Source organism: Jatropha curcas, chromosome 7 (assembly GCF_041381405.1).
Source record: "Jatropha curcas cultivar XTBG-Jc1 chromosome 7, XTBG_Jcur_1.0, whole genome shotgun sequence".
Lineage (NCBI taxonomy): Eukaryota > Viridiplantae > Streptophyta > Magnoliopsida > Malpighiales > Euphorbiaceae > Jatropha > Jatropha curcas.
This window is the reverse complement of record NC_143157.1, coordinates 24,846,898-24,858,174: the sequence shown is the minus strand read 5'-3', so window position 1 is coordinate 24,858,174 and position 11,277 is coordinate 24,846,898. Positions and strand designations below refer to the sequence as shown.

The 11,277-nt window shown below is 35.8% G+C and overlaps 3 protein-coding genes across 5 annotated transcripts; 2 read left to right on the top strand and 1 right to left on the bottom strand.

Annotated features, from left to right (window-relative positions):
• Nucleotides 1–57: 57 nt before the first annotated feature.
• LOC105633033 (ATPase, V0 complex, subunit E) lies at nucleotides 58–2,519 on the top strand. Its single transcript, XM_012215544.4, has 4 exons — nucleotides 58–205; nucleotides 347–472; nucleotides 1,383–1,430; nucleotides 2,144–2,519. The coding sequence occupies exons 2-4, from the start codon at nucleotides 375–377 to the stop codon at nucleotides 2,208–2,210; spliced, it is 213 nt and encodes a 70-aa protein (XP_012070934.1). The 5' UTR covers nucleotides 58–205; nucleotides 347–374; the 3' UTR covers nucleotides 2,211–2,519.
• Nucleotides 2,520–2,970: 451 nt separating this feature from the next.
• On the top strand, nucleotides 2,971–5,887 carry FTSZ1-1 (homolog of bacterial cytokinesis Z-ring protein FTSZ 1-1). Its single transcript, XM_012215542.4, has 6 exons — nucleotides 2,971–3,360; nucleotides 3,779–3,878; nucleotides 4,060–4,289; nucleotides 4,716–4,883; nucleotides 5,131–5,364; nucleotides 5,472–5,887. The coding sequence occupies exons 1-6, from the start codon at nucleotides 3,115–3,117 to the stop codon at nucleotides 5,739–5,741; spliced, it is 1,248 nt and encodes a 415-aa protein (XP_012070932.1). The 5' UTR covers nucleotides 2,971–3,114; the 3' UTR covers nucleotides 5,742–5,887.
• A 232-nt stretch (nucleotides 5,888–6,119) lies between these two features.
• LOC105633031 (transcription initiation factor TFIID subunit 6) lies at nucleotides 6,120–10,960 on the bottom strand. Of its 3 annotated transcripts, none has more exons than XM_020678837.3 (12): nucleotides 10,516–10,960; nucleotides 10,320–10,445; nucleotides 10,142–10,243; nucleotides 9,945–10,053; nucleotides 9,429–9,529; nucleotides 9,193–9,330; nucleotides 9,011–9,106; nucleotides 8,651–8,775; nucleotides 8,084–8,216; nucleotides 7,569–7,694; nucleotides 7,357–7,468; nucleotides 6,120–6,693 (listed from the first exon to the last, which is right to left on the bottom strand). In XM_020678837.3, exons 1-12 carry the CDS (start codon nucleotides 10,639–10,641, stop codon nucleotides 6,338–6,340), a joined length of 1,650 nt encoding a protein of 549 aa, XP_020534496.1. In that variant the 5' UTR covers nucleotides 10,642–10,960; the 3' UTR covers nucleotides 6,120–6,337. The 3 variants fall into 3 exon arrangements, with proteins under 3 accessions (XP_020534496.1, XP_020534495.1, XP_012070930.1); XM_020678836.3 differs by having other exon boundaries at nucleotides 9,429–9,532; nucleotides 10,516–10,959; XM_012215540.4 differs by having other exon boundaries at nucleotides 9,429–9,532; nucleotides 10,320–10,406; nucleotides 10,516–10,958.
• Between the last annotated feature and the right edge of the window lie 317 nt (nucleotides 10,961–11,277).

Genomic DNA, 11,277 nt, shown 5'->3' with positions numbered 1-11,277 from the left:
CTAGTCCATTATAATCTTCATTGCAATCCTATTATAGGCCCAACTAATTTGGGACCCGAGCTCGTTATCCCGTTCTGATTCAATCGTCGTCAATAATCAAAAAGATGGATCTCGCAACAACAAGGCGACACCTAAACCACAAGAAGCTTCAAATTCTAAGGAAGGTCCCGTGATTTTTCCTTTTCCCTTTTCCTGCATTTTCCCGGTAACCAAACAGATTCTGTCTTTTTTCTTATTCTGTTTTTCCAATCTATTTTTCTTTCTTCGCGATCCCAAATCTTGTCTTCATCTGTTTATTTTTTAACAATCAATAAATTAACCCCCGTCTTTTTGTGATTCGTTGCAGAAATCTGAGATCGAATTAGGAAATCGAGATGGGGTTTCTCGTAACCACTCTAATTTTTGTAGTGATCGGAATAATCGCGTCGCTCTGTACCAGAATCTGTTGCAATAGAGGCCCCTCCACTAATTTGTAGGTTTCAATTATGTTTCTTTCTATTAGTTTAGTTATTAAATTGTTGCGCGATTAGTGTGAAGACTGCTGCATTTGTGATTTGAAACAATATTCAACAGTGTTGCTTCAATACAATCTTTTCTTGGTTAACTTTTTTGATAAGTATAACTGTAGGTAAAATGCAATCCTTTGAATTATTTTTTATGATGTCTTTCTCTTTAGTATAGCGATTTGAGTAACAAGAAATGCAATTTTTGTGCATGAATTCGTATAATAGGCGGATAGGGCAGATCGGGGCAATTTCATTTGACTAGGGACCTATTGCGTCTGCTGTAAATGCAATATAAGTACCGAACTTTTGTGTAATAGCTGAATTGATCGAATCATTGCATTCTGAGAGGCAGTTGTTATGGCTATATGGTTTCTCCGTTGTTGACATACTGATGGTACTTGCTGTTCAATTATGTCTTATTTGATTTGGGATGGTCTGTATTTTCACTAGAAGGGAAGCATGCGTCGCTGGTTGTTGAATGAGTTCATCCATCATGTAGAACAAAAAAGTATTGTCTCAATGAAATCTAGACCATCTAATATTTCTTATTGACTAAATGATAATCCTTTTACTTGTATGCTGCTCCTCATGGCATCATAACATCGTGTGCCATATGATCTCCGACCAAGTGACAAAAATTTATTTTTGACTGCTAATTCATGCTGCCACCAATACACACAGTATATCTGCCTGGTTATCAGATTTATGTGATGCATATGCGTTTATGAGATGCTTATGGTAATCTTGTTTTGTTTAATTATTAAATACTGAATATAATGCATTTGTTTTCCTTTCATGTTTGCAACTGACAGCTTCATGGTTACCTTGTTTCAACTTGCATTATGCAATATCTCTTATATTGGCATTTTGGTGCAGGTTCCATTTGACATTGGTTATAACAGCGACCGTCTGTTGTTGGATGATGTAAGTTTGCATTACATAAATCTTCCTTTTCCCATAGTTTTGTGCGTGATCCTCTATGATCTTTCATCAATATGTGATAAGATGTCAGTTACATGATATTTTACATGTAGCAAGCACTAGTTTAGCTGATACTTTGTTGGAAGTTTTTTTACCAATCATACTTTCTTACTTCTCATTAGCTGGTAAAGAACGTTGTTTATTTTTAATTGTTTTTAGAATTAGTTTTTCATATGATAATTGAAACCACTGTTTTCCAGAGTGAGATAAAATTATCCTTTGCTTTCGGTGGTATGAACAAAGATTCCATATTTTGTCTTGTTTTGTGACGTTAGAAAATAGTGAGAGTTTCAGTAGCTAACCTTATTTATTGAATAGCAATTTTGGAGGATAGGTTGATGATACAGATGATAAAGCTTTGGATTGCCTAAATAAACCTAAATTGCAGGTTAAATTTGTAGTTGTTACTACTATTTGTGGGTTGGATCACATTTTGCACATTTAACTTCTATGAATCGCCTTATGCTTGTCTTGTGATGTTGGTTTCAACCTAGAATACAGCACTCTTGGAGTATGTGTTTATTCTGGAGCTCGTCTCTTATAATGGGTTACAAATTTATATTTTCTTTTTGTCTTGATAGTGGAAAATACGTAGAAGGGCAAAAATTTGTTTCCCCATTCTCACAACTATTGCAATTCCTCAATTTATTTGTCAGGTGGGCTATTGTATATCTTGCACAGATGAAACCTCTCATTGTTCCAATTCTAAGTGAAGGAGAGTAAAGATGTCCCTGGATAAGCATAATTGGACCTCATTGGTAAACCAGCAATGTGGCTTGTGCGTCGATCTCCATAGAATATCTGATTAGGACTCATGGATCATTCAGTATCTTCTCATTTTGGGCCTGTGTGTAAAATTTATCGATGTGAACTTTGAATTGATTTAGGTTGTGGTTCACTTTATCTGTTTTATTGCTCTCTCATTCAATTTGAATACATTGAGCAGTCATTCTATCAGATACTGAGAGTACAAATTATGTAATTTGAATAAAATAATCACTGCAAAAAGAGCATATTTTGATTTGTTGTCAACTTGTTATGAAGAATACAGATGATTAGGTTCAGGTAATTTTTGAAAATGAGGAGCTCAGTTAAAATTTGTTGTCTGTTGATGCCTTGTAACTTCTCAAATTTTTTGCATGTGAATGAAGTGATAATTATAAAGGGTAATTTGACTATTTAATCCTTGAGGTTTGATCAAAATTATTATCACTTCCTTAATGTTCGATAAAATCATTGATATTTAGCTATTTAGTTTTCACATTATTTAGTTAATTAATCATAAAAGTGATAGTATTTTTTTTATGGAAGGGCCAAATAGAAATGGAGTTATTCATATATGAATTGGTAGGCAAAATAAAAAATATAGGGACTAAATAGTTGATTACCCAATTGTAAATTTCTATCAAGGGACCCTTAACGAAACGGCATCGTGTACCCAATCGTTATGTAACACATGGATAATTGGCAACATATCAAATTACAACGAAGCAGCTCGTAGAAAATGACGCGAAACGAAATTGGAATTGAGATTGAAATGCTTCTAAAGCCCTAACCTTTTCGTCCTTCTCAGTTTCTTACTCGAAGAAACAAAGCAATTGCAAGTAGAGATTGATAATACAAGAAAATGGCGATACTTCAACTTCAACTGTCGAACCCAAATGTATCGTCTCCTTCATTGTCCACTTCACTTCACCAAAAGTTATATAAATCCCAGAGGACTGGGCGAGGTAGTATGTGGAAACGACACCGTTGTGGTTCTGGAAACGTAAGCTGTTCATTTGCCCCAATGGAGTCTGCCAAGATAAAGGTGGTGGGTGTTGGTGGGGGTGGCAACAATGCCGTTAATCGTATGATTGGCAGCGGTTTGCAGGTATTCACTTTCCAATTTCGGATTTTTCCTCAGTAGTTTTTTAAGTTGATGAAAAATATGGGATTAAACATTATTAAGTCTTTAGTTTATTGGGTGGGGTGAATTGTTGTTTCTGCGGTGTAAAGCTTATTCCTTTTCTTTTTTTTAATTTTTTTATTACATGCCAGCATTTGTATTTCTGTGACTTTTCACTCAATTTCTTATTCCAATTGGAACCAGATTTTTTAATCTGGAAGTTGTCATTGATTTATATGTGAAAGCTGTGAATGCTAAATGGGCTAAATACCATGAAATGAAAATAGGTTGAAACTTGAAAACAGTTTTGAGTTCATGAATTTATGCACTTGTTGGCTTGGTCCTTACTTGGAAGAAGTTATTGTTGATGATAATTTTTACTTTTACTCGGTTTTGAAACTAGGGTGTTGATTTCTATGCCATAAACACTGATGCTCAAGCGCTAGTACAGTCTGCTGCTCAGAACCCACTTCAAATTGGAGAGCTTTTGACTCGTGGACTAGGTCTGGCAATCTCCCTTTTGTCTACTTAGAAATCTAATTCGAAAATGTTTTGATAAGTCTTGCATTGTATGGTTCTGCTTGCCTTCAATGCTGGGGGGTTGTCCCTGTTCTTTTCTTTTCTTTTTTTTTTTTTCCATTTCTGCTTGTGTCATTTCTACATTATCTTCGTTACTTGGTACAGGTACCGGTGGTAATCCTCTTTTGGGAGAGCAGGCTGCAGAGGAATCAAAAGAAGCAATTGCAAATGCTCTCAAGGGGTCTGATCTTGTTTTTATAACAGCTGGTATGGGTGGTGGCACAGGATCTGGTGCTGCCCCAGTTGTAGCTCAGATATCAAAGGAGGCAGGGTATTTGACTGTTGGTGTAGTTACCTATCCTTTCAGTTTTGAGGGACGTAAGAGATCCCTGCAGGTTGGTTGTCAGTTTTTATCATGCAAAACTGGCTTAACTGTAACATGATCTGAACAATAGTGGCTTGCTGTTGAATCAGTGCAGTCTCAGACACAGTTCTATCAGTCTTATTGATTGAAATTATTGGAATTTTCAGATTGAAATTGATGAGAGTGTACATGTCTTCAATTCATAGTTCCATCTAATTCAATTCCTTTAGAGACTGTAATGTATTATATTGAAATGTATAATGTATTTTCAGACAATTGGTTGAACTGCGGATTAGTTGCCATATTTTATGCGAGATATGCTTATCAACAAATTGTCTTCTTATGTGTGGATTTATATAAAATTTTGAGCTTTATAACTTGTAATTTGGTAGTTTATGGTAGACGTTAAGATTTTTATATTTTGATTAAACGGTTGTGCTTACTTTTATCTTTGCAGGCTCTAGAGGCTATTGAAAAGTTACAAAAAAATGTTGATACTCTAATAGTAATACCCAATGACCGCCTGCTTGATATTGCTGATGAGCAGACACCCCTTCAGGATGCTTTCCTTCTTGCTGATGATGTACTACGCCAAGGGGTGCAAGGAATTTCAGATATCATTACGGTGTGTTATTTTATTGAAGCAGTAAAAGATCTTGAGATATTTGAAATAGTACCTCCTTCCTTTCTCTTTTTCTTGAGAAAAGCAGCCCCTTCTTCATTGTTGGAGATATTTGAAATATTTTCACATGGGTGGGGCTATTTCTTGCTGTTTAAGTTGACAATTACCTTCTTAATAATTTGTGGGTGAAAATTTGACTGCGTGAATTCTCCCTAATCAATTCCTGTACCCCTATCCCCATGTTTTGCAGATACCTGGATTGGTTAATGTGGATTTTGCAGATGTAAAAGCTGTGATGAAAGATTCTGGGACGGCGATGCTTGGAGTTGGAGTTTCCTCCAGCAAAAATCGTGCTGAAGAAGCAGCTGAACAAGCAACCTTGGCACCATTGATCGGATCATCAATTCAGTCAGCTACCGGAGTTGTTTATAATATTACTGGAGGAAAAGACATAACATTGCAAGAAGTGAACAGAGTATCACAGGTACTTCGATACCAAGGACTTTGAGATTGTTGACAAATAAATGGTGGTAGGCAGAAAGTCCATGGATGTACCATATAGCTAGTATTAATCTATGTGCTTGCTTGCAGGTTGTAACAAGTTTAGCTGATCCATCTGCCAATATAATTTTTGGGGCTGTTGTTGATGATCGCTACAATGGAGAGATTCACGTGACCATTATTGCAACTGGCTTCTCACAGTCATTTCAGAAGACACTCCTGACAGATCCCAAAGCTGCAACATTGCTAGACAAAATGGCAGGGAACCAAGAAGGCAAGGGACTTCCACTCCCTCTGAAATCCTCAACCATGCCTTCCACTGTTCCTTCTAGACCAGCCACAAGAAGGCTTTTCTTCTGATTTATAGGTTTCCCCATTTTTTTTATAGTTCTATTTTTTGTTTCTATTTTGGTAGCGAAAGAGAAGGGGAGAATTGGTTTCTCCTATGCAATTCACCCTCGTATTTGATTTTGAAGCTCAATTATATCCCTGGTTGTTTCTGGAAACTTACGCATTTCATTTTGCCCACTATCATTAGTTCATTAGTAATACCATGACTGAAAAATAATAATCCTGGTGATTTAACGGTAAGATATTGTAAATGGATCTTGATTTGGGTTGGAATTTTCTCATTTTGATCAGACTGATTTAAAGAATTTTGAAGATGGCAAGTAAAAGTGTATTTTTACCATCAGTGACGTATTTATAGAAAAATAATTCGGCTGTCAATCGACTCAGTTGACTTCAAGGGTGTACTAAATTTGTAGCTAACATCAACTTACACAACTTGATGCCACTGTTAACTGTTGCCACATTCACAATGGTCAAACAAGTTGTACAAAGAAAAAGTTACTCAATTTTCTTCTACATTATTGCATTTGTTAGCGGTATATGATATCTATGAATGTAACAGATACTTTACAAACTGAATACAATTATTTGTATCTCTGATTCATTTACAAAAAAAGGGACAACTCGGTTTTGGGGGTAAAGCAGAACATACTTTCACCAAAAAGTTCATATGGCAACGACAATAAATGTCCTGCATCCATGTCCTTCCAAGCCTGAGCAAGCACTGTTGATGTCTTCAATGCCCGACCTCCAACATCCCTTCCTGACATGTTTTCATTAGGCAACTGTTGAGACATTAACGACGCAGTAGTGCTAGAAGCTCCAACAGCTGTGGCGTATCCACTTGTTGCCCCTTGCATGTCGACTTGCATGGAGTTCATTACACCGATTGCACCATCTGTTGCTAGTTTCTTGAGTGGTGGTTGCTGCATCAAGTTGTCTGTGTTTGCTTTTCGTTTATCTTGATTATCCATGAAATGGAAGAAGTTAAAGGATCAGGAATGCATAAGTGAATTTTTGTAATACGCTCAGAAAAAGCCAGGCATGGACCAACATAGTCACCTAGTTAATAAAATGAGGGTTAATAGAAGAAGAATATTTGCATGCACTGCGGACGAAAGGCCGAGTATATCTCAAAACTCTCCATTATGTATTCCAATAACTTATATGTATAACTATCATATGACTTCCCAACTCCATCATAGTTCAAGCAACCACCCACCACCACCCCATGCAGGTGTGCACAAAATGGCTATCCTGATATGAATTAACATATTCAAAATATAAGTGATTTAAGCAAATATTTTTCTCCCAGAACATCATCTGGCACTGGTCATAAAGGGAGCAATATGTACTATCATTCATGACTTTTGCCAAGCTATCCCCTAACAAGTTGTTTCTAAGCAAATTGCCAGACTATCTCAACACTCTTAGGCATGTCAAGTGTCCAGCAATTAGATAATGAATAAGCACAAAAATACATGCACATGCAATGAATGTAGGAAGAGACGCTGCCCCCACAGAAAAGCATTCACGTGAATTATCAGAAAGTGGATTCTGAAAAATGCCAGAGTACCAAGTATTTTTAATAATGTTACAGCAAGGCAAGTAAAGGAAGTCATACTTGGCATTGTAGTCATAACTCTTCCATTGCTCTTCCAGACAGAACGTGTTGAAGGCCTTAGTAAACCAGGTAATGTTTTAAGCCGATCATACATACATAGGCCAGCAGCACGCTGAAGGTTTTATGTTATGTTAGCAAATAGCACAGATATATGCAATGCAAATCCAAATCACACAAACGAAATTTCAGAATCAAATTGAAAATATACTCACCATCAAGGCCCCATAAACACGCCAAGCTTCAAGCCTCTTTATCTCATTCTTTTGCTTCTCAAGAAGCATTTCTGGTTCAAGAAGTAGCAAATACGGTTCTAGATTTGGCAGTATTAGAAGACGAACCTGTTGATGTCAAAAGGCATCACAGATAGCTGAAATTCAGATTATTATAAAAGAAAAGAACAAAAATTGGAAACAAAGTTCTAAGCCAAACAAGCACAAAGCAGATTTTAATGCATTTGTTCATAATACAGGAACCAGAAACAAATCAAAAAGCTAGTATTTGAACCCTTGACCTCCTACACTGAATCTGACATTCAACCACCAGACTACTAGTTCAATGGCATGAACTATCTATCTTTAAGAAATAAATTTATAATAGCCAGCATAACATGTTCAGTACCAAATTACCAATACTGTCATCATCCCTTCACCCACCCAAGACACTGAAAAAAAAATAATTAATTAATTAATTTTCAGGATTTTCTGGTTAGATGAGAACAGAGGAATACCACATGTGGTCCCAAAGCTGCTAATCCTTGAACTGCACCATAATGTTGAGTCAATGATTTCGTTGGGTCCAAGAATGCATGAAGTAGAGTCCTTGTGACACGTAGCTGTAAATTGTGGTAAACATGGCCAAACCTGCAAAAATCACCTGATAAATATGGTATTTATGGATAAAAAGATATATTAAAGAGTTTAACATATTATCCTCTAAAACATAATAGCATCAGAATTGAGATAATCCACACTATCTAGCATCATAACCATTCATTATAATGTCAATAAAAAAAAGTCTATCTATTGTGTTGTGAGTGCAGAAATAGGGAAATTGCAGTAACACGGTGCTAATATAAATGCAGGGAAAATGTCAGCAAACTTTCAAACACTTGAATTTCACATTTGCAGTATCAGATTTCAATATTTATCTAATTTGATACATGGAACTATTTCATATCAATGCCTAGGTTCGAGAATTCTATCTCTAATGTATATTTTAATCCAAGTTTAAACCCACCCATCCCCCGGACTCTATATTTATGCATTTCAGCAAAACAGCAAAAAAAAAATCTTGCCTTTTGCATATTGAAGCAACCAGGTCTGCAGTGAAGTTCCTAAGCTCCCAATGATTGTCAGAAAATCTGTTCCCCAACCTTTTAGCAACTAGGCAGGTAATTATAGATGGCATCAATTGGTGTAGCTGAAGAAAATGAGTAAAAAAAATATGTATTAGGGAGAAAAACAAGCCCATTAACTGTAGTGTCCAGTTCAAGAACTTCTCAACCAACCACCTAAAGTGTAAAACAGCATTGGCGGTTAGGGAAGGCCATAGGAATTGCGAATAAGGAAAAAAAGTACAACAAATAAAATATAACATTCACTCTGACACCTTGGAAGACATTTAAATCTATTCAAAGAGCTGAAAATAAACTTACATAAGGTTCTACATGTATATGTGGATTATGAAGAAGGCTTCGAGTAACGCGCATCAAGGCAAACAGAACAGAAAAATTATTCAAATTTCGTGAGACCTGGGACAATTATGAAAGAAATAAACTCAAAAGAGGGTGGGAGAAAAATTACTCAATATAGACAATATAACAATCCTTAAGACTACCTCATCAGAAATCAAGTATGTGAAATAAGGAAGTAAAGGATGGAGGCCAGAGTCTGTTGCCAAGCTAACCAAAGCTTGTTTGAAGATGATGGAATCTGACTTCCTCATGATGAGCTCTGTGATTTTGTCAAAATACAGCTGTACAGAGACCAACGAAAGGTTACTGAAATTCAAATGACCTTAAAAGCATTGGAGTAAGGGGGAGAAAACATATAAAAGGGCTGCATAGTATTTACCTGAAGTTCCCTTGATAATACATGCCTGACAGGTAATTTTACATCGACCGGAAGGCCATCTTCCTTATATTCAGACTTTTTACTGTCAGAAGATGCTGCAACTGCTGTAAAACAAAGCACAATCAACTGCAAAAAATTTTCACCTGAATTTTATATAGGAAAAAACGTAACCACATTATGAAATTTCTCTTTCCATTCCTCATAGTATTTGTGGAATGTTCTTTAAAAATGATGGCGCTCAAGGACTACAGCCTCTAAGGGAAGAATCTTTAGGGCGGTAACCACTTCTAGCCGAAATTCTCACATGCTTTTAGGCATCAGGGATGCATCGTCCAGATAGAGTTTTCTTCTCATTAATTTTCAAATATTTGAAATAAATCCAATTAAAATTTGCAAAATCTAAGTCGTAGTAACTTTTTTCAGCAATCTCTGCAATCACTAATCTTGAATATTTGAATTCAGGAGCATTATATCAATCTTTAAATTCATTAGCAAAATATGCACTTTGCATGGTACCTTCAACAGGAGCATTCTCCGGAATTGCAGGTTGGACTCCTTCAATTGCCAGCCAGTGAACTGTGAGGGACGTATCAAGAGGTGCTTTTGGTAAAGGAGCTTCAATCACCTACAAACATCAAAACCAACACAAGCTATAACAAAATTAGAAGGTAAAGTTAGTCAATCCCCAAAATTAAAAAATGCTACTTCGTTACATCTTTAAATTCGACATCCTTGTCATCAATGTAGTACAGATCCTTATGTCCCGCTGCTTTCTTGAACCGCAATGGATCTCCAGAAGCAAACCCATATACTGGCTGCAACAGCACAAAAAAAAAATCATAAAACCAAAAAAAAAAAAAAAAGAGAGAGATTAAAATAGAAAGAACTGACCTCAACATTTCTTAAGCTAAGAGCACTATCAACATCTTCTGCTGTCAAAGTAGTTCTTCTCGAATGCCGCATGCATTTAATAGCTTCCTTCAAAACCAAAACCCCCCATATTTTTTTTTGAAGACTCTGGACTCAAAAACTGATCCATTACAGAGAACTAAGAGTTTGAAGTAATAGAAAACGAGAGAAATAATACCTGCATAATCTCGCGAACTCGGTATTCGACATCAGGAGCGAGAGCAAGGGCAACATCAGGGGACAAATTGGTGATTCCAATGCTCTGTGCAATTACCTCGATTGCTTCCTTTGGCACTATACTCATTGTCTTCGTTTTCAATTTCGCTTCAATTCTGGTTCGTGTAGAATTAGAACTCAAAAGAACAAGAAGAAACGATCGAACACACGAAAAAAAAGTGGAAGCCCGGGTTCAGATTCTGGCATTAGTTTTCTACAAACTAATTGTTGGACTAGAAAATGCTGAGGTTAAGAAATTTTAAAAAATGGAGCTAATTTTGAAATTAGAGGGTAAAATCTGAGTCTTGAATTTAGGGCTAACCGTAAGATGCTGTATGCTTAGTACTGGAGAAGACGACAGAACAGAAACCGCCCCAACTCTACCAGTTAACCGTTCTTGTTAGTACTTAATGATCCGTAAATGCTTACTTTCCTGTTTTTTTCTAAATTTTTTTTCTCAAATATAATTAATTATTTAATTTTTAATCGTTTAACATATTTATAATTTAATACGTTTTATTATCAACTATTTTTCAAAAATGTAGGTAATATTTATTATGCATTACTTTTTTTATTCTATATAAAAATAGAAATAAGTCTATATGAATTGAACATTAAGAATATTTTATACTATCTTCCCTCCTTTATAAGGTACTTGCACGTAAAAAAAAATTAGTGGTAATATAAATTACTTTTTATTGAGATATTAAGAAACAATAGTAAA